Below are 23,299 nucleotides of genomic sequence, written 5' to 3'. Positions count from 1 at the left end.
CAGACCTAACATTATAAACTCTTCATTAAGTATGGTTAGATTTGCTGTTTGACCGGGGTTTTTTCCCCCAGAAAACATTACCGAATACCAATAAGATATTTGCAGTTAATGGGTTTCGTCAATTTGAGTCTACAACACTTAAGAATCATTCGACATGTTTTTAGTTCATTACACAATGTCTACGTACATGTTACCTCAAAAAGGAATACTTGGGATAGTTCTCTGGTCAAAGATCCGGATGTCCGGAAAAGATCAATATTCTGATAAGAAAAAAAGATACCCAAAGATTTGACAGTATTTCAAAATAGTAATTACACCAACTATTGTATAATAACAATACATTGTATTAAGGTATTTGTAATATGGTACTATTAGTGATAACTGTAAAATAGCATATTTAATTGGTCAATATTAATAGCAGTGATTGATACGATATAGCAATACCAGCGGGTAAAACATTGCTTGGTGTATATATCAAGGCATATCAATACTATATGATAAAAACCAGGTCTTTTTTTAATTACTCATAATGCAATATCATTTCTATACACTTATATATAGGCGAGTGATTAACCATGTATATATTAAGCTGTATTAAAAAAAAAACAAAAAAAAACCGGCCAGCCTTATGCTTTTTCCGATAGAAACGTCAAAGCGAGAATCAAGCATACCAAAGATAAAAAATGTTCTTATTTTAAACATTGTTTAATCCAAGTGGGTCAGTCGAATTGATGCACGTGCATTCAAATTCAAATCAAAACAGATGATATCCGTCAGTGCCGAATACATCAAAATATTTGTGGTAACATTATTCCGGCAATGCCAATGCCAGATGCATATTAATAGTAACTTTTCCATGAAATACACTAGTTGAACAACTTATTATAGGTTATTTGATATTTCCGTTCAAACCTTATTTGATTAGCATCATTTAAGAAACGATTGTACACGACAATATGTTAGTAAATATGAAATTAAACATTGTCTACTGTATTTTACTTATTGACACACTGTACAATGTTTGGCATAGAAAACATCATTGTGAATGATGAACACTTTCTGTCATTAATTTCAGCGCATATTACTTTTTTCATATATTATCAAATATAATCCTTATACACATTTATAAACAGTGGGGTCGCTAAAGGGATAACAATGAATTAATTGTCTTGCTAAGACATATAAACAAAGTGATCTTTTAAGAGACATTTTTTTTGAAATGGTACGTAGAATCCCTTGATGGACATTTTTAGTCTAGTTCATGTGTATTGAAATTTTACTATTAAATGTTTGAACATTATGTGCTTGAACGTTTTAGGAAATGCGCCACGTAGCGGGATCTTTTTTAGAATGAAGTACGAAAAATGAGCAGGAGGAACCCTTTTTTCTTTCAAATATGCATTTTTAGAACATTTCAGTCGGCGAAAATGGAGGGTCAAAAAGACATGTTTGCCCCCCGTCCTGGGGAACGGGAGGGGGGCAAACATGTCTTTTTGCCCCTCCATTTGCCCCCCTACCCTCCCCACCCCCGCTTCCTGCGCCCCTGACTCACAAACATAGGACGTAACATCCCATACCCACCAGGAGGAACAGATAATCTGAACGATATGCACATACAGAATGTATGTTGTACATGTAGTGTCATGTCGAAGCTAAACATTTTAGTGTATTAAAATTGACAATGTAATGAGACACAATAGTAACAAGAGCACACATGTTAATAATCCACATCGCTCACGTCAATTATTTTTTACCCGCGTTATCCAAATACCAGTAAAGTATTGGTCCCTTCTCAAAAACCTGTTTATTTTTTTATGGCTACATTAGTATTTTATATAATTATACTTGTGTTGATCTGCCGAATACATTTGTTTTGTTTCTAGAACCCTATCTCTAACAATACTTTATTTTAATCGGGATGAATTATGCATACTGCAGAGAGAAACAAAATATATCATTTGCAGTTTTGATTTAGCGGTTTTAGAATATCAATAACTGATCACAAATAAAACGCTAAAACAGTTTAGTTAATAAATTGCATATTTTGTTTAACAGAATAATATGAGATTCTATAAATATTATTATTTTGACAGTCAACATAACGTTTTTATATTGGTGATGCTTATTTCCATTACAAACTAATAATAAAATGTACATTGCTTCCTCGTATCTAAAATTACGTTTTAATTAAACGTTTGTTATTATAATTGCGGGTTTATGATTTTAATTTAACGTTGATGATGGTTTTATTGAACATTTATGATTTGATTTAAACGTTCACATGCACTAGTACGACAATATCATATAAGGATATGGTATAGCATTTCTAACTACTTCATATACTAAACAACAAACATGTATATACATATATTAAAACTTGCATTGATTAGCTTTTTAAATTTCTTTGCTAATATTCACGATCCTTCACATACATTCATTATGCTCAAACACAAATTGTTTGGTAAGTCATAGCAAACAATTGGGAAGGAGTACCAAAATCTGGATAGTAGCCAGATACCATTTAGCCGGTCATTATCACGATTAAAGATCGCGAGTTTGACTTAAAACGAGGCAATAAATACTTACATAACAATACTGTATGATTTATGCTATAAATTGTTGTTTCAGAATTGACATTTCGCCAACTTAACAGTGTCACATGAAATCGCGAAAATATCTGGCTCTACAGTATAACATATACTTTGCATTAGCCTCCGCTGTATAACGTCAACTATAAAACGTTTGAATATTCCTGATATATAGTCTTTTGGCTTGTTTTATAAACATGCATATGTACACATTTCATCATTTCCATAAAAAAGTTTTAATATATACGGCGCAAAAATAGAGCGAAGAAGTTTAGAGGGATGGTCCAAATCAACATATTGCACTGCATTGCTTCTAGTATTGATAGCTATTTCAGTATTGCCATTTGGCTGCAATATTTTTATTGATTGCACCTTCATAATGCTCATATTTGTCGTGTTTTTTTATGGTTCATTTAATTCGTGCTAGCTGTGACTTCGGCACATCCAAAGTTCCGTTTCTTTACCATCATCCGATTGGTAGGCGGTAGTGAAGCCTTTTATGAACTGCCCGTTTTAGACTTGTTCGTCAGGTTCATTCAGACAATTATGATCCAAGTTTGAGCTATCCCTTTCAGTACATCCACACTGCATCCATTAGTTCGGTGCTGGCTAACCCTTGATACATTCATGCTATCACACGTCATAAAATTGCATTGATTTTGTAGTCATGTCAAAGGCAAATACGCACTGTTCCTACCAGGTGATAAATCACCTTTGCTACAGCGAAGAACCGTTCGCGTTGCTATGCAACCTACAACACTGACCACTGAGAAGCTTATTTTCACTTACAAGTCATTATCTACAAGAAGCTCGGTACTATGTTCCCGTTCAACTGGAGTTTTTCGTATCCCTAATCTTGTATGTATCTTATGCAAGATAGGATTCATTTGAGCAGCAAGCGTTTCCCTGACTTCAACAATGAGTAGCCATAGCAACGGCGTCACTGCTGACGTACTAATGGATACCATGAATATAACGGCTGAGGTTACTTGGTGCGGAAGACAGGAGAATTCACGACAGGTCACGTATATAAACAAGAGTACTATATATGGAAACCAAAATATAATCGTAACCATACCAACTATCAACGACGCTAACGTTGACAGGCGCAGACTCCTTCGTTCCGCTTCAGTGGTGTTAGAGTTCAGACGTTCCCAAGCTGTTCCCTTGATGAGGTAAACACCCATCATGGCAACGACAACAAGAATAAGTATACTGGAAGGAAGGATATACATGACGGTAACCGATGGGATGAAGAAGGACGACTCAAGGACGTAGTTGCACATGCTCCCATAGTGCGGCATCCTCTCGTAGCGAATGTTTTCCTCTCCGACGATAAGTACTGGTAGACATACAAAAAGAAGAAACGCCCAAGGAAACACCGTCACAAGGATCGACAACATCTTCACAGCTGGAGTACCAATTGAGGTTACTGTCTCCATTTTCGCTAAGATTCTTTCCGAGCATATACTGACCAAGATCATCGCCGAAAGGGAAAAATGGCTGATGTCCATGACCGACCATATCTTACAAATCACTAAGCCATGATTCCACGTCAGAGCGTCCGTGTACTCTAACCTAACAGGCAGTACAAACAATCCAACGACCAGGTCCGATATTGCAAGGCTGATGATGTTCCAAAAGAGCGGTTTTGATCTAAGGTTTTTACTTGTGAAGATTACTAAAAGAAGGACGATGTTAAAAACAACAGTGAAGGCACATAATATGACGGCTGTGACAAACATGTGCTTTCGGAGTAGGTCCCTATCATCGTCTTCCACCGGATCTCCTCTTTCAGCGAGGTATTGTCGGGTTTTGTTGTGGAGGCTGACGAGGTAATCGTCATACGAGTAGTCGCTATTCAGGAAATCATCACTGAAGTTCTTCTTTCCTACTCTGGTCATGAAGTGATGGAACGCCTCACGAAGGGTCAGGTTAGCCTGCAAGGAGAAAACGAAAAATTGTCACACTGTCTCAGCTTCACTACAAGTCATTGGCGTTCGCTTTCAATGGTTAAATTAAAGTAAAGTTTCGCAGAGGTAAAGCGTGCAAGGTTGGTGCCTGACACTCTACTATTAACCCGCAATTTTGTGGTCGGGGTGGCCAAATCATCTAACGTTCCATAACTATTTGGCGACCTATTAGTTCAAAGTTCGAGGTCGGCGGATTTCCCCCAGGCCAGCACATCATCAAACCTAGAAGATGATGTCCAAAGATATGGGGCTGTCCTGTGTAAATATACGTTTAATTAACAAGAAGGAAAACTAAATTTAGACCGATATTCCAGTCTGAATTAAAACATTTCAAATATTTCAAATCTACAATATAACTCATTGAAACTGGAAATGCACAGTATCATTGTTATGCTTTAAGAATACCAATCAATGAATGATCCTAACAACCTCATGGAGTTTGTCAATAAAAATACATTTGTAATCGAGCACGGATTGCTATGACCTGTATAATTTGTGTTTGTTTCCAATTAAGTCATAAGGATTAATGGGGTTATAATCCTGGGGTCGTGTACTTTTAGACATCCCGTTTCGGTGTCTGCTGACAGTCTAGCCGTAAAACACTTGTCGAATAATTCTGGTAACACACACACATTTCCACTAATACACTATGCATCCATCTCGCGTGGAAGAAGAAAGTCATATAATTACACAGTTCCAAATTTATAAATATGATTGAGGAAGAAATGGATCGTTTCTTTAACAGAGTTCTCCAAAAGAGCAATTAGCACAAGTATCTAATTAATATGATGACACATAATTTCTGATATATCAGAAGCCTCCTCCCTTATGCCTTCTCTGGTACTTGACATCCGTGAATGAGTCCCAAGTACCCTTGATCTACTTTGCCTTCGTTAGGTCGATAGGCATCAGTTGGGTTTTAGTACCGGTCTATATATACTGTTACCCTTATAACTATAACAGATGTACTCTTAGCTTCTTAACCCTAAGTCGTGCACCAGGCAATGGCTGGGGTCGAAAGGTCACTAAACACACAACACTTCGTCTATTTAAGGATTACTAGTAGTGAAAACTTTCAATCATTACGCCATTTTATCAGCAAATAAATAACGATGTTACTTGTTTCTTTGTGTGAATAAAAGCAAATGTCGGCTACTTGAATTTGTGAATATATATCGTCTCAAAATCGTTTAAACAATAAGTACAATAGACCTATATCGTTTAAACAATAAATACAATATACCTAAATCGTTAGGCGTAATAAAGCGCAATAAAAAATCACACAAAAATTACATTTCTTTGAAAATAGTTGTAAACATTTTCCTAATATATAGTTTACTAAATATTGTATTTGTAATGATATCTACAGAGAACACTACTACACGTAACAAGAGATCCCAGAGGGATCTTTGCGCCCACCAAAGAATGATCTATGTCCGACAATGGAAAGAGGAATCTTTCCCCTGTTTTTCAAACCTTTTTAAACATACTACATATAAAAGAGAGAGATACCTTCAGTACATATTGAAATAGTGATAACAAACTTCAACTAACAAAATCCAAGATGGCTGCCTGGCGGTCATCTTGTTGACTGATCGGTCTCAAAATGCAATATGCGCGACTAGGTTTTCTAGGGGAACCTACATATGAAATTTGAGAAATATCCCTTCAGACCTTTTTGAGAAAAAGCGATAACAAAGAATGTTAACGGAAGGACGGACGGACGGACTACGGACGAAAAGCGATTTGAATAGCGCACTATTTGATAATGCTGGGCTAAAATGTACATATATTGGGCCAAATTATCTTTTAGTTGACATCTGATAAAGAACTAGCAATTTAATTCCAATATGAATCGATTATTTATAAAATGATTAAACATTGTGTCAATTAGCCATAAATAAGTTTAAGTGACATTGGATATTTTGTATTTGTATAAGTACATTGACGTACGCATGACATATAACAGCGTACTGTGTGTGAAAGTCGGAACTCAATATATTGGTATAAAATACGCTCTAGCAAACATTGCATAAACGGTTGGTAACGAGTATTACTATGGCCTTTGCGCGTACCATTGCATATGTTCAAGTTTTGTTATTATTTTTTAACAAACGACATGTGGCCTAATTATATTAATGCGTTAACAGTAACCTCGACTGACATTCTGTAATATCGGTAATGTCCACGACTGCTTTTATCTGTAATGTTCTCAATCCACTAGAATGCCTATGTTGGTTATAAAAGGGATTCCTACTCGGTAAAAAAGTAAAGTAAAGGTTTTGAACAGACCTTTGCAATTAGCGTTCGTACAGCCTTCATAGTATACACTTGCTATGATTTCATTGACAAAATAATAACACAGGCGCAGTGCTCAGTCGGCGCACTAGACACCGTGCTGTAGGTCTAACATTATGTACTCCCTGCCTAACTCGGGACTGATTACTGCACATGATCGTTGACCGAGATTCAAAGATACAATTGAAACAGATGGCAAATCATCTCCAGACACAACTTTGATGTACTTAAGTCAAACACGACCCCGCCGTTAAACCACAAAACGCATTCAAACAATGCGAACAATGACGTCACTATGGTGTCTGCGACTCATTGGCCAATCAGACCCCCCATTTTTTAATTCGAAACTATGCGGACAAGGACGTCATAAAACATTAGAGTATGACCCAGCTAATCACTCAAAACAATTACCTAAATACATTGCCCTACATATACCGGGATGTGACGTCATTCTAAGTACTCCGTATAGATACTGCCGTCTCGTCAGAACATCAAACTGATAGTTAACTCGTCGTGCCAGCCGTGGTTATTCCAACAAATTAATACTTATAACTGTTTTAAACATCCATCACGAACATCGTGCACGTGACCGACGGTACTCAACGTCAGGAAACGGCGCACGCGCACTACGAGGCAAACAGGCGCGATCAAAATTAACAAATTTGAATACTGTCGAAAATATCAAATAATCTAATAAATAAAACATGGTCGAGGCAAATCTAACTTATTCATAAATAACGTCATGCGATACACAAGTATTTATGTTTACATGTAAAATGGGTGAGAATGAAAATGAAGATTTTTTCGCTGATAAGTTTCCTTACCAAGGGCACATATTTTGTCTTCGACAGACATTGGCTTACCGATCATATCCTATCCTAAACCACCTGGTTAATATATAAATTGAGGAATATGAAATGGATACGTCCTGTCTATATTATCTTAAACTTTCAGGGAATATCTTTTCACTTATAATAGGGCTCTGATGTCAGAATTGTAGGATTCTCGTCGTTTATTCAGTCGCCATGAATATGGTAACGTAACCAACCAAGATTCACATCGCATCTATTCAGAGGACGCTGATCTTTAGGAAACCCCTGGTCTTATCTTTATGTAAGTACCAGACATTAAGGTTAATGGTAAACAAATACACTGCAGTCTTGAATAACAATCGGAATAATATTGGAGGATTTTGGAACCATTCATCTCTATGGTAAAGAGATACATGTACGATACATGTATCAAGTTTAGGTATCCAAAGTATATTCTTCTTAAACGCTGGGCGTGAAAACACAAGTAGGGCTTAGGGAAAACGGGATCTTCTGTAACAATTGGCACGTTTATAGTTTTGACAACATCAGAAAGCTATGGATTCACGTAATTCTATAATACTACTTGCATTAAACATTTAGGTTTAATGATTCGTAATTATAGTCGGACTTTCGGATAAAATACATTCAAAATTTCGAAAATATAACAACTAATTGGGAATTTATGGAGCGCTTTATCTTCAGGTCTAAGTGACACGACTTTCATGAGGGCGATGTTTTGGAATATTGCGCTTACGTTTAGTTTCAAGTTTGAGTGTATATGCGTAGACGAAGCATTGCGCAACACCAATTGTCAGAATCACTTTAACATCAACCCATCTTTAAAGAAATGTTTTCGTGAGTTTTATGTTAAATTGTTAAAATTCCGACAATTGAAAACCAAAAATCTTGAATGTAATCGACCATCAAAATTGGAGGAACTATGACAAACAGCAGGCTATTTAGCATTCCAGAAAGTAAGCTTGTGGTTATTTCTACCATTAAATACAGAATATCACTTAAAACTTATTGAATTCCTCCGTTAAGAATCTCTAAGTGGAAGTTAAGATATGTTTCAAAATATGTCTATCCTTTTCACGAGTGGTATGAATATCACCTTTGTTTAACCATTGCATATCTGTCCATAACTTAGAAGGAAATACTTGTCGAATCATTGGAATGACACAACCATACAAAACGTGTTAACGATAAGGTGGCGCTAAGTTTTAAAGTTCTACGTATGGATAAGCACCCCTGAAGTGCTTAAGTACCGACCTCATATTGCTTAATGGCTAAATCTTGTTTCAACATAAACATGTTTCAATAATCCTCTTTTTTCACCAAAAGATATGGCCTTCAAAATAAATGGATAAGTTCTGTGTGTATCTATGTCTTTTTTTCCGTACATTGTACAATAATGATATTGTACCCGTTAGTTGATTTCACTGTTTCAGCAGGACTGTAGAATTTTATGCTGATACATATTTTCATACATGATAATATTAAAGATATAAATATCATTTTGAACACTACAAACATACATAATGTAGTGGCGCTATCATTATAACGGTTTCACGTTGAAGTATTATCGTAACTTTGATACGCGCTTTAATTTGTCTTGACTAGTTTTCATCATCGAAAATGCAGTGATGCTCTCACATCGGAATTTACTCTTAGCATACAATTAAACATTCCAAAGATCCTCAATAAATAGGCATTTTTCCATAGGAGAACCAACAATCATAAAAAACATGTCCTATACATTGTCCTACGAATATCACTAAGTGACACAAGTTGAACCGTTGGTTTCTGACGACACATGTTTTTGTATTTCGTTTCTCTAAATCTATTTTGCCAATAGTCCTTAAAATAAAAATTTTCAGAGGACAATTAGAAGAAGAGGAAGTTTTAAGTATTCACTACAGTTTCATGTGACTTTACTAGTATACACTTCATCGGCCGAAATTTTGTGCATTGCACCCACAAACCTCCTCCTTTACTTCTCCCAAGCAGTACCACTCGCTTGTCCTTGGTACATTGTAATATTCTGTGTACTCCTCGCGATAGCTCCTTCACGGTGAACAGGCAGTAAAACAGCAATTGTTTATATAACAATTCAAAATGAAGCCTCGTTTACTAGAAATTCCAGTTTTGTTTTCCTTTAACGTTTAAAAAACGAAGTCTAACGCATAAACAATTTTATCATTATGTCCTAATTTGGGATTAGTTTACTCGTTCAATACGAGCTTCTTAAATGCACGTAGTTTATTCTTTCAATACAAGCTTCTAAGTACTAGCGCGAAATATATGACTGCTACTGGGATGGTTTTTCTCCGACTCCGCAACATGCTTGTGTTTAAACGTTATTGGGTTTTAAGCCGTAAAACAGACTAACTTAATGATAGAAATTGCCATGGGTACATTGAAACGTACGTTATTGATTGTGTAACTAATGATTGTGCTAAAAGGGATGCAATTCGAAATGGGGACTTACTATCTCGCCAGAATTCAAATTTAGATGTAAAATATTCCAATCATTCAGTTTGTAACGTTAACAATCATTGGTTTTAATTTTTAAAACTTCCATTGTATTTGATCCTATCTCTGATTGGATTTGCATTAATGCATTAACAAAATTTCAGCATGTTATAGCAACTTTAGGCGAAATACATTTTAAACAAGAAAACAAAACCCACAAAAATCACAGGCTGTTGTTTTAACATTACACGAAATCAAATTTACACCAGGGATATCAATCATATTGGGGGATAGCTTCGGGTAAATATTTCTGAATGAATGCAAGAGTACTGAAAATACCTTAGAGGCCAATGGGTATTGAGATACGAACCGCTGATATGAGTATTAAATTAACAAACATCTTCAGGCCGTTTACCTTCATTCATAAAATACTTTGCGATAAACATGTCGGCTATCCTTCCCAATAGATACCAATATATAACATGATTTAAGTGTTTTTCGAGAATCCGAGAAATACCAATAAACAAAATATGATATTTAATTTGAAACCCTGGAATTCGGTCACGGTATCTCTTTATACACCGTGCGGATATTTTTCTACGATTTCCGGAACAACGTGAAATATTTTATTATATCTTATTTTAAGATAAGTGCGGAGATTAGCGGTACATTTATTCCCGCAAGGTAACACAAAACTAGACACTAGTGACGTCAGTGAGCCCAAAGTAAATCAATATATGAGATACATCCGTGCTTACCGCCCCCGTGGTAGGGAACTATGGAATCGAACACGTTGATTGTGACAGCCTCCTTAGCTTTTATCTGACATGAAGACAGCATGATGGTTTAAATTATTGTCACTAAGCGTCCATTAATAGCTAGGGTCATTAAGGGCAATGTAACAGAGATATGGTATCGAAATCGCAGCCAGAATAAAAACACGTGAATTCATTTCTAAGAGTACCTGAGTTATTGTAAACAATACGATAAAAGATTCTATAGAATACAAACATTTAGAATGCACCATTCGCCAGGTTTGTTGTTTCTTAATATTATCATTGGCGATGCACAGTAGCTAAATGTTACTACTACACCAAATGTAGGAATATTTCCAGTATTTCCATGGACATTTAGGCTCTGACGTAGTAATACCTTAAATGCAATACAGTATTTGTCAAATATGCCATTACAGGAACTGACGGTGACTCGATAAAAAGGCAATTTATATACTGCCGATTGTTCTGGCGTCGTTGAAAACTGGAACAGATGGGTTAGTGCAGAGTAATGTTTTCTTTCCTCGGCAATGTCAGCTATTCGAAGTAGAAAAAAACCCACTATATATTGTATACGCTTTTATATAACTGTGATGAATGTAATGGCTTCTTGATCACGTGATCACATGATAATGAGTAAAAAAAATAAACAAAAATATATAGTCAATGTCATGTGGAGATATATCATCCATCTGTCATGTCTCGAGATTTTTTCGTTTGATTAACTAGCAGTGTACGTTTTTACGAGGATAAAATTGAACGGCCGCCATTTTACAAATTTGTCCTACTTTAGAATATAAATGATGGAATTTGGCCTTGTTTTATATTAACAAAAGTTGACAAGTTCTATAATCATATTATGCATTTTGGTTTCTGCTCAGTTAATTTCATTTTGTGTAAGATATACGTACAAAGATGATGATATACATAAAGCGGATTTATCAAAAAGAGGACATTATCAATTCAAATACATACATCGGGGACTTAGATCTAACGAGGCCTGAATGCCTTCGTTTAGTATCGACTAAGTAAGTAAGACAGAGGATAATGGCATCTTGCGTATTTTGTTTTGTTTTGAATTTTCAACATATATTAATGACTCTTATCTTCCATTGTGACACTAATTGACACAATAATGGATACAGATGTACTTATATACATACATGTATAGTGTCCATTTAGAGGCTGTCATACCAATACGGTATTAGAGTGGTACCTGCAACCCAAATTGCAGGAGAGTAAAAGGGACTAGATTTGGCTCGTCTTTTCTCTTTTTAACTGACTTTCTAACATGTCCCTTACACCGCCTTACGTTTTATCATGAATTGAGCGTACGCCCATGTGAGAAACTACCGCTTTTATGGTGTGTGTCGGCCATGGGACAGAATCTTGAGCCTTTCTAACAGAAACAATGTGACTTGGTGGAATACTCTTGTTTAATATCTTTAGCAGTATACTTCAGTGAGAGAGCGCTATAAAAACTCTATCGTAACAGACACACAACATAGATATACCGCAGTCTCTCAAAACACACACTCACACACTATAACCATACAACACACCACGTACACGTGAGACTGTCCTTCTTTAACCCATTAACTAATCTTATTCCCAGAACTACTCTGTATCATAGATCAGGGGTGTCTAGACAAACGATTGCTGAACTTATAAACAAGTAAATACACTTATTTTTATCTCATTTTTTAAACGTAAAACGCGACTTGAATTTAATCATCACCAACTCCACATGGAAAACGTATAAGATTCTTACTTTTATATAATCTTTATTCAGCTCAAATTCTTAAATTCCTCTCAGACGTTTAAAAAGATTGTCTAGTCGTCTGCCGTCTGATTTTTTCGTCGGTGGCATATCTTTAATGTTTAAATGTGTTTAGCGCGGAACTATATGGAGAATGTGAAAAACGAAATGATATTTATATATAAAAGTACCCATGTGAAACACATGCGAAAATCAGTTGGAAGCAGACAGTTTAAGTATGTCTAACATTATCCGATGAAGATAGAATGATGGGGAGAAGAGATAGTCCAGGCGGTGAATCGTCTTGTGTATCGCTGCACGGGACAGTATAATAGGTATTAATGTAAATATAATAGCATCGCCTCTGTTTATGGATCTGATCATGAACAGAACCACGGAAAACTATTATTCAAGAACTTTTTTATCCCCAACAGCTATTTATAAGAGACAAAACATTTTAATGGGGTAATTACGAGAACAATGGGGTCTGTAAGACGAGGCGATATAACACGTAACATTGTCTGTTTTTGAATACTACGACCGTCGGCAGTCGTGACATCCGGTCATACGGCGTAGTATTGGTCAAGGCTTACTGCAGCCATAATAGATGGCAGAATAATATAATCTGTGGCTTAAGGTCATGTTACTGGATGTATACAATATGTAGGTCTGGATGGAGTCGGAAGGACAGTTGACCCTTATCATTTCGACGTCCGTTAGACCAAGAAAAAACTAGTTTTTAAAGAACGAAGTATGAAATGCCTTGGTGAATTAAAGGTTAAACATACAAATCAAGTAAAGGATTCGAGTTAATTAGGTCATGACATATTTTTTCAATAGGACTATGTTTTTTGTTGTTTTTTCTGCCACCGCATTATTAGTAAAAAGAATGGTTTTCACATTCCTATTTATGCTTACAACACAAAGAATTTATGTCTGTAAGATTGAAATTTAAACTAGACAGCAAGAGTTTCCGCTATCACAAGAAGACTTCGAATGCTCACTATAAGTATCTTGGGTAGGGTAAAAATGCAAGTGAAGATAAAACATTGACATGTATTAAGTACATAAATTTTATTCCAATTAACCAATATATCAACCGTATTTAAGGTGACTTTTTGTTCGAGTATAAGAGGTGATTCTTAACGTAGTCATGGATTAGTTTTCTGGTAATTAACACATTAAAGAAACAAGTGTTTATTAGATTGAAACAACTTGCTAGTATGTCACCTCAATTTTTTACAATATTGACACCATCAAAACCTAGTGTGCAGTAATTTGATATTTCTAACAGAAAAGGAAATCTTAACAAATGCGTCAACTCCGTTCTTAAAAGTAGTCCATTTACAATAGTTCGTAATGACAGATAGTAAGATGATGTGGTGAAGGTAAATGCACTGTTTGCCCAAGTAAAATGACGTTGAGTGACCTAAGCCTTTAATATGATGTTAAAGAAACAAAAATAAGCTAAAATGAAATGAACTTAATGCTACTAGTTGTTTTGAGCGTTGGGAGACAATGATAATGATTAGTATATGTAGTATATTTCTTATAGGTTTTGACGGCACAAAGGCCATCTTTATTATCACTCCGCGTGGAAATGTGGTCATATTTAGTCATATGTTTATACCCTGTGGCTACTGACTAGGGAAAAATGAAGTGTTTTGGTTTCCCATCACCTAGTTAGCTAGGTCGGCCTGATATAAGGTCAACATTCTAAATTCTCGACAGCTTGCTGATTATTTACGATGTTGACCTGTATTTAATATTTATATATAGAATAGCAGAAGGAAAAACTCTGGACTGACATCAGTTATATCAGTAATCTTTACGGGTCTTGTTTTCCGTCTAGAGAGAGTATTACTGTTTAACTTGTATACTTACACATGGATGGGAGTCGGGAGGGAGATCACACGGATCAGTCATCTTTCTACCCCATTACAAAACACTCTGTATCAGTGGTATTTCCTAGTGATATGCATATGTCCATCACTGTTTCTCATCAAATCCATCGATTCCCAATCACAAACATGATTAATGTTAGGGAGTTTTCAGAATTTTTGATATCAAGTAAAGTGATTTCTGTTTTTTTCAAATAAGCCTTCTTTCATAACACATTCTTCTCCGAAATAGTTTAATGAACTATGGCAGTTTACCAAACCATAGCAGCCTACCAAACCATGGCAGTTTACCAAACTATGGCAGTTTACCAAACCATGACAGTTTACCAAACTATGGCAGGTTACCAAACCATGACAGTTTACCAAACTACGGCAGTTTACCAAACCATGACAGTTTACCAAACCATGGCAGTCTACAAAACTATGACAGGTTACCAAACTATGGCAGTCTACCAAACTATGGCAGTTTACCAAACCATGGCAGTTTACCAAACCATGAAGTTTACCAAACCATGGCAGTCTACCAAACTATGGCAGTCAATCAAACCATGACAGTCAACCAAACCATTGCAGTTTACCAAATTACGGCAGTTTACCAAACCATGGCAGTTTACCAAACCATGGCAGTTTACCAAACTATGGCAGTCTATCAAACCATTACAGTTTACCAAACCATGAAAGGTTACCAAACAATGGCAGTTTACCAAACCATGGCAGTTTACCAAACTATGGCAGTTTACCAAACCATGGCAGTTTACCAAACTATGGCAGTTTACCGAACTATGTTAGTTTACCAAACTATGGCAGTTTACCAAACTATGGCAGTTTACCAAACTATGGCAGTCTACCAAACTATGGCAGTCTACCAAACCATGGCAGTTTACTAAACCATGACAGTTTACCAAACCATGGCAGTTTACCAAACCATGGCAGTTTACCAAACTATGGCAGTTTACCAAACCATGGCAGTTTACCAAACCATGGCAGTTTACCAAACTATGGCAGTCTATCAAACCATTACAGTTTACCAAACCATGAAAGGTTACCAAACCATGGCAGTTTACCAAACCATGGCAGTCTACCAAACTATGGCAGTTTACCAAACTATGGCAGTCTACCAAATTATGGCAGTTTACCAAACTATGTTAGTTTACCAAACTATGGCAGTTTACCAAACTATGGCAGTTTACCAAACTATGGCAGTCTACCAAACCATGGCAGTTTACTAAACCATGACAGTTTACCAAACCATGGCAGTTTACCAAACCATGGCAGTTTACCAAACCATGGCAGTTTACCAAACCATGGCAGTTTACCAAACCATGGCAGTTTACCAAACCATGGCAGTTTACCAAACCATGGCAGTTTACCAAACCATGGCAATTTACCAAACCTTGGCAGTTTACCAAACCATGGCAATTTACCAAACCTTGGCAGTCTACCAAACTATGGCAGGTTACCAAACCATAGCAGTTTACCAAACCATGGCAGTTTACCAAACCATGGCTCATAACTAAATATATTTCATACGTCAAGTATGGTGAAATATACCAAAACAAGAGAAAAAAAATTAAGCTGAATTGATAAAATAGAGTAGCAAAATAAGCCCAAACGGTTTGGTAATATTATCCTCGATTATTATCTGACAGGAAGAGCGGTAGGCGTAAGAGCGTAACGAATGGCTAGCGACCATCTGATATCGTCTAATTCTATCTAAATGGGGGATTGAGTATTGTAAACGACGATTAATCGAATTTTCTCGTTTTATCTGGAAACAACAATGGAAACACATATAAATTCCAGGTTTTATTTGAAATCCTTAAAAGCAAAGCGATCACAACTCATGTTGGTGTTCAACAAACTGTGGGCAATTAAGCTTTCGTAACTTCAAACGTGACAACTTCATAATAAATTAAACTACTATGAATCAAAACAATATCAACTGTAATTATGACATCGTTTAATACTCCTACAACTGCAACTGTTACAACTCATATCGTTAATACTGCAACTGTTACAACTCATCTCGTTAATACTTCAAATGTTACAACTCATATCGTTAATACTTCAAATGTTACAACTCATATCGTTAATACTTCAAATGTTACAACTCATATCGTTAATACTTCAAATGTTACAACTCATATCGTTAATACTTCAAATGTTACAACTCATATCGTTAATACTTCAAATGTTAAAACTCATATCGTTAATACTGCAACTGTTACAACTATATCGTTAATACTGCAACTGTTACAGCTCATATCGTTAACACTTCAAATGTTAAAACTCATATCGTTAATACTGCAATGGCTACAACTCATATAGTTAATACTTCAACTGTTACAACTCATATAGTTAATACTGCAACTGTTACAACTATATCGTTAATACTGCAACTGTTACAGCTCATATCGTTAACACTTCAAATGTTAAAACTCATATCGTTAATACTGCAATGGCTACAACTCATATAGTTAATACTGCAATGGCTACAACTCATATAGTTAATACTTCAACTGTTACAACTCATATAGTTAATACTGCAACTGTTACAACTATATCGTTAATATTGCAACTGTTACAGCTCATATCGTTAACACTTCAAATGTAAAAACTCATATCGTTAATACTGCAATGGCTACAACTCATATAGTTAATACTTCAACTGTTACAACTCATATAGTTAATACTGCAACTGTTACAACTATATCGTTAATACTGCAACTGTTACAGCTCATATCGTTAACACTTCAAATGTTAAAACTCATATCGTTAATACTGCAATGGCTACAACTCATATAGTTAATACTTCAACTGTTACAACTCATATAGTTAATACTGCAACTGTTACAACTATATCGTTAATACTGCAACTGTTACAGCTCATATCGTTAACACTTCAAATGTTAAAACTCATATCGTTAATACTGCAATGGCTACAACTCATATAGTTAATACTTCAACTGTTACAACTCATATAGTTAATACTGCAACTGTTACAACTATATCGTTAATACTGCAACTGTTACAGCTCATATCGTTAACACTTCAAATGTTAAAACTCATATCGTTAATACTGCAATGGCTACAACTCATATAGTTAATACTTCAACTGTTACAATTCATATAGTTAATACTGCAACTGTTACAGCTCATATCGTTAATATTGCAACTATTAAAACTCATATAGTTAATACTGTAACTGTTACAACTCATATCGTTAATATTGCAACTATTAAAACTCATATCATTAATACTGCAACTGCTACAACTCATATCGTTAATATTGCAACTATTAAAACTCATATAGTTAATATTGCAACTGCTACAACTCATATCGTTAATATTGCAACTATTAAAACTCATATAGTTAATATATAGTTAATATTGCAACTGTTACCACTCATATCGTTTATACTGCAATGGTTACAACTCATATCGTTAACACTTCAAATGTTACAACTCATATCGTTAATTTTCTAATACTGCAACTGTTACAGCTCATATCGATAATACTGCAAATGTTAAAACTCATATCGTTAATACTGCAACTGTTACAGCTCATATCGATAATACTGCAAATGTTAAAACTCATATCGTTAATACTGCAATGGTTACAATTCATATCGTTAATACTGCAACTGTTAAAACTCCTACTATTTCAAGTTACACTTTCAACTCTTTCAACTCACCTGTTACAAATCCACCTGTAACAACTCATATCGTTAATACTTATAATGATAAAACTACGCTGTAATACTTATAATGATAAAACTACGCTGTAATACTTACAATGATAAAACTACGCTGTAATACTTCTAATGATAAAACTACGCTGTAATACTTGTAATGATAGAACTACGCTGTAATACTTATAATGATAAAACTACGCTGTACAACGATAACATTTCTGTACGACACCACATGTGTAAAATGCAGCTGTTCAAAACAGGATATTTTGTCAAGTTTGAGTTTAGTTGACTTTATCAAGAACGTAACTATTAACCTCGCTGAGCATTCCAGGGACATAACATCTGTTTTTGTAGCTAGTGTTTAAATGGCGCTTAATACCGTAGGTGTCGTTCCAACTTTTACGTTTGAGCACTATGCTGATCAAAATATAAACAACAATAAAATCAACTCTAAACAGAAAAACAGTTCTACGGATACGTGTGTTGTAATGCCACTCTCTCATATTTCATGGTAATTTTAGTTCGGGAGATTGAGAAGCTGTTGGTGCTGATACAGGTGTTCTATCATACATGTATGTTTGTATTGATGATTTATTATGTTACAGGTCTAGAAACTCTTAACCAAGCGTAAAAACAACAAAATCTGTTCTTTGTAATGAATAGTCAATTTATTTTCTGATTTCTTGAGCTTTCTGCTACCAACTGTTATTGAGGAAATAGGCAGTATGTCATAGAAATTAATTACAGTTACTAGTTCGCATGCATTTTGCATCAAAGTCGTAGCAATCAATTTAGGCTCAATAATGTTAAGCTGGCAAAATAATGTAAAGCTGGCAAAATAATGTAGTGATCTAAAAATCCGAAAAGAACTTTAATCCAAAATCTGAAAATGGATTTAAAATTTGGTTTACCCTCTGATGGAAAAGTGTTAACGAAACTTTTCTCTCAGATCTAACATGATATTCCGTTTATAATATTTGAAAAAATTGTGACACAAACCTATTCTGCTGTTGCCATTACCGACGAGAAAACAACCGGACATATTTGTTTTTTAATCTACCCTTATTTACTATTGTTCAAATACTATCATTGTGGAAGTATACATTTCATCAGAAATCAGACTTTATGAAGTCAGACTCACTAAGTGTATATGATTCATGAGGGAATGTTAAAATGAATTGACGCTTGCATGTCTGAAACATCTGGTTCTATATTCTTATACTGTGCATGTTTAGTGGATTTATGCTTTTATGACCATGTCGATATCAGGGTTTCTTGACTTGTATTGAAAATACATTTCATGCCAGATCTCGACGAGGAAGCTGAAAATGATTATCACTACAACGCTCTAGCTTTGCTCTCTTTCATTTTGTTTTTTCATTGTTGGCATACATTGATATCCCAATAAATTATTTACTTAACGATGTGGTAATTGTTTCGTTATTCGTCATTTATATAGAAACGTATTTTCACTGAATCAAGTGGTTAAATTTAATAGTGTATCTAGCTCTATATTTTGACAGGTGCTCGTTAATATTTATATAATATTTTATAAAATAAATAAAATTCACGCCCACATAACCATTGTGTTGTTTGATATAAAGTTAAAGCCGATGGTATTGTTTAGAAGTCAGGCTTTGATTAACCCTCCGCATTTTGATCTGTATAACCTAGGTGATCTTGACTACTGTACGCCACTTTATATTTGCGAGATACACACATTTTGCGCTACAGCTCGAACGGGAATTCAAACGTTTCGCGACTGCACCAATGTCAGTTAAAGCTTTCGATCGCGAAGTCAGGTAATCACAAATACATTGGAAATCACTTCTATTATTTTATCGAGCTATTTCAATGCCACTGAATACATCAACGTATTACATAAAAATATAATATGTTACATCAACAAAAATAAAGACAATGTTTTAAGATGTTGAAAGTCTTTCACTTCTAAACCAACCAAGAGAAAAAATAAAAACGCATTTGCGATGACTAATCATAATATCGTTCGAAAATATTCGACAAAAAAATGCAACAAATGTACCCGTATGGCTTTGATAACCGGCTTCACTACAGTATATTGAAAAGGGGCTATGGTAATGATGTCTGTTTAATGAAAGAATGCGGTAGTGTCTGGCAAAATCGCGGGTGGTTAGTTTCTATCATTAAGATTCATTTCAATGACAGAAATATTCGTGGTCAGCCTTTGTTGAATTTGTCTTTTTTCGATAAAAAATTTCGTTGTTTTTGTAATCGTTGTCTCATAGGAACATCGATATGTTTCATAACAATGATGATTCATAGGAACAACGAAAATTTCGACACGACGAAAAATTCAAATTTGAAAGTGATTGGTGTTAGTGAAGATGTTGATAGCTGAATGTATCAGGACGGAGTTATTAGGGATTACCAAAAATCGAGCAAAATAACGTTTTAGTGCTAATAAAGGTTTCGAACTTGTAAATCATAATTACAATTGATTCAGAAAACATGAAAGGCTATTCTTTAGATCATTTTGGTTAGAATTGTTAGTGTCATGTTTCCGCTGTCATGTTCTACGGAATAAACTTGGGGCAAATTTTGATGAATAGAGGAAAGTCGGAGTATCAGGTGAAAAACCACGGAAGACTGCTCCACATGGGTGTTGAACTCGTAACCCAGAACTGGAGGTAACGTAATAATGTGCCTAAAACGATTTTAACTATCCGTTTACCTCGACGTTTTCATTTGGTCATATATTCAATTAGTGAAGCGGTCTAAAATGAGTTGGTTATAATAAACAATGTCCGGGGCTAAGTCGGTCCCTATAGCTGTTGTCGCGTTTATTTTCCGACATTGTGGTTACCACTTATTCATTCTGTAACGAATAAATCAAACACAGTCACAGCCCTTCAGAAAACATGTGCCATAAAAGCCGCTGAAAGGGGCAAGTTATACGACCTGACCCATCAAAACAGTCATAATGCTGTCCCTTCAGCATTCAAGTCTCTCATAAATGAAACATGTCTAAATAATTAGAGAGTTTCTCCGTTTGATTCGTATCTGTAAAAACACAACTGCGTCACAGCCATTACAACATTGTAATAGCTTCACGGCGCGATGGGACTCGAGGTGGGAGAATTTATAATCTTACAAAAACAAAAAAACTTTATGAATTGCAGATGACACATACCCCTTGCATTAAACAGTAGGTGAATTTACCACATAAAATTGTAACTGAAATGAAAAAAAACTTGATTATATGAAGAATTTCTTAACTTAAACGTAAATGCACGGCAGTATGGAAAGGCCCGTTTTTTATTATAAAATCAGTCACAACTATTGTAGTTAATGGAGCGGGTTTGTAAATGTGTCGAGCACTTGGATACGTGACCAATGTTATTATGTGCATCCGTTACATTAGGGACTGCAATGGTGCCGAAGTAATAGGTCTACTAGAATAAAATAATATTGATTTTAATCAGTACTATTATGATTTTGTTATTTTATTGAATTTTTAACAAACATTTTAGACCTTATTCTATTTCTTTTGTACTTCTTCTCTTTTTCTGCTACTACAAACGTATGCTTCTAGATTCTACCATTAATACTGCTATATAAGTCGTACTAATTATATTACTATCGATGATAATACTACTTCTTTAATATTTCTACTATAAAAATGTGATCGTTTTTACACGACTTTACAAATACTATCGTAAATATTACGATAAACCCCAACGCTGTTACTACAATAAACTTAAATACTTCTACTACTATCATTTGTCTCGCGTGTGTGTTTTGGCGAGTATCCACACTGTCATTCATTCATACATTGCCTGCTATGTATAGTGTGATAATAGTCAATGATAGCTAGCGTCTGTCACACTGATTGGCTTTGTGTACTCACCGTGCTGTTGTATGCTGGATACATGCTGCTCCGCTCCGATACCGTGCGTTCGGTCACCACGCAAGCAACGCTCTAAGGATGTCAAGCGATGTTCAGCATCTTCTCTCCGTCTGTCTGCTGCCATGACCGGGTAAGGTCAAGGTGAGGGGCGCCAGACGGGGAATTAGGGTCAAACGTCAAAGGTCATAGGGCATTGCATAAACTATACGTTGTTTTTGTGTTATTAATATTCATGGTTCACGGATGTTTAGTACTAGCGTTGGAGATTTACACCAGCTTCACCATCTTTGATAAAGATATATTAAATAGAATATACTAAAAACTGTAAGGTCTTTTGTGTGCGATTGAAAAATTGTAAAAGTCAAAGAGTGCTAAGAAAATATAAGATATTCGATGAATTTTGAGAAAGAAGGTGAATAAAGATTAAAATGGTGAGAAGTATATGCTGTTTGAATATCTGATTTGAGGGGTGAGGAGGGTGAATGGTGATCCGTACGAGTCGGTTAGTTATCATTATGTGTATGATAGCGAGTTTGACACGATTAGGAAAAAGGGATCAAGATGGTTTAAATTCGTTTCTCTGTGGTATGAATGTGTTAATGTGTTAGTGATGTGGGATATTTGATACTGGTGCGGAGGTACTCGGTGCAGCTTTATCGTATACTCCACTACAACGCATTTCACGCCACGTTATTTTCCTCTCGCGTTTACAGATTTCAGAAGGGAATTGTCCTAATATATTTGTACTAGAGTTATCTAAAGTTATAGAGTCTAGTTTCACTTAAATATGAAATCTATATTTGTATGTACGTATTTGTAAATAAACATGAACGTCATAGCGGCTATTGGATATACAATGTACGTTCTGTGCACGTGTTCTTGGAACGAGCATTGATTGTGAATGCACCATTGACAGGTGTCATGTGAATTATAACATTGTCAGCAAAACGTCCGATACATAAGTGTATTTTATGATGGGAACAGAAAATTGATTCTTTGTAAGTTGAAGTATTTGTTGTCTGGATAGTTGACGAGGATGAATTCGGTCAAAGTCTGCCTTGTACTTGGTCAGATGCACGTGCACTTTTAGCGAATTGCGCACGTGCGCTCAATTGCAATATAAAATATGCAACCTA

General features: G+C 35.4%; 2 protein-coding genes across 2 annotated transcripts in view; one reads left to right on the top strand and one right to left on the bottom strand.

Annotated features, from left to right (window-relative positions):
* The window catches only part of LOC138321053 (ADAMTS-like protein 2), a 121,079-nt gene that overhangs the window by 14,564 nt on the left and 83,216 nt on the right, over positions 1–23,299 (top strand). The window lies entirely within an intron of this gene.
* Positions 1,533–22,303, bottom strand: LOC138321052 (histamine H2 receptor-like). Its single transcript, XM_069264449.1, has 2 exons — positions 22,164–22,303; positions 1,533–4,528 (listed from the first exon to the last, which is right to left on the bottom strand). Exons 1-2 carry the CDS (start codon positions 22,185–22,187, stop codon positions 3,374–3,376), a joined length of 1,179 nt encoding a protein of 392 aa, XP_069120550.1. The 5' UTR covers positions 22,188–22,303; the 3' UTR covers positions 1,533–3,373.

Source organism: Argopecten irradians, chromosome 4 (genome assembly GCF_041381155.1).
Source record: "Argopecten irradians isolate NY chromosome 4, Ai_NY, whole genome shotgun sequence".
Classification (NCBI taxonomy): domain Eukaryota; kingdom Metazoa; phylum Mollusca; class Bivalvia; order Pectinida; family Pectinidae; genus Argopecten; species Argopecten irradians.
The sequence above is the reverse complement of the archived record's forward strand: the minus strand, read 5'-3'. Positions and strand labels throughout refer to the sequence as shown.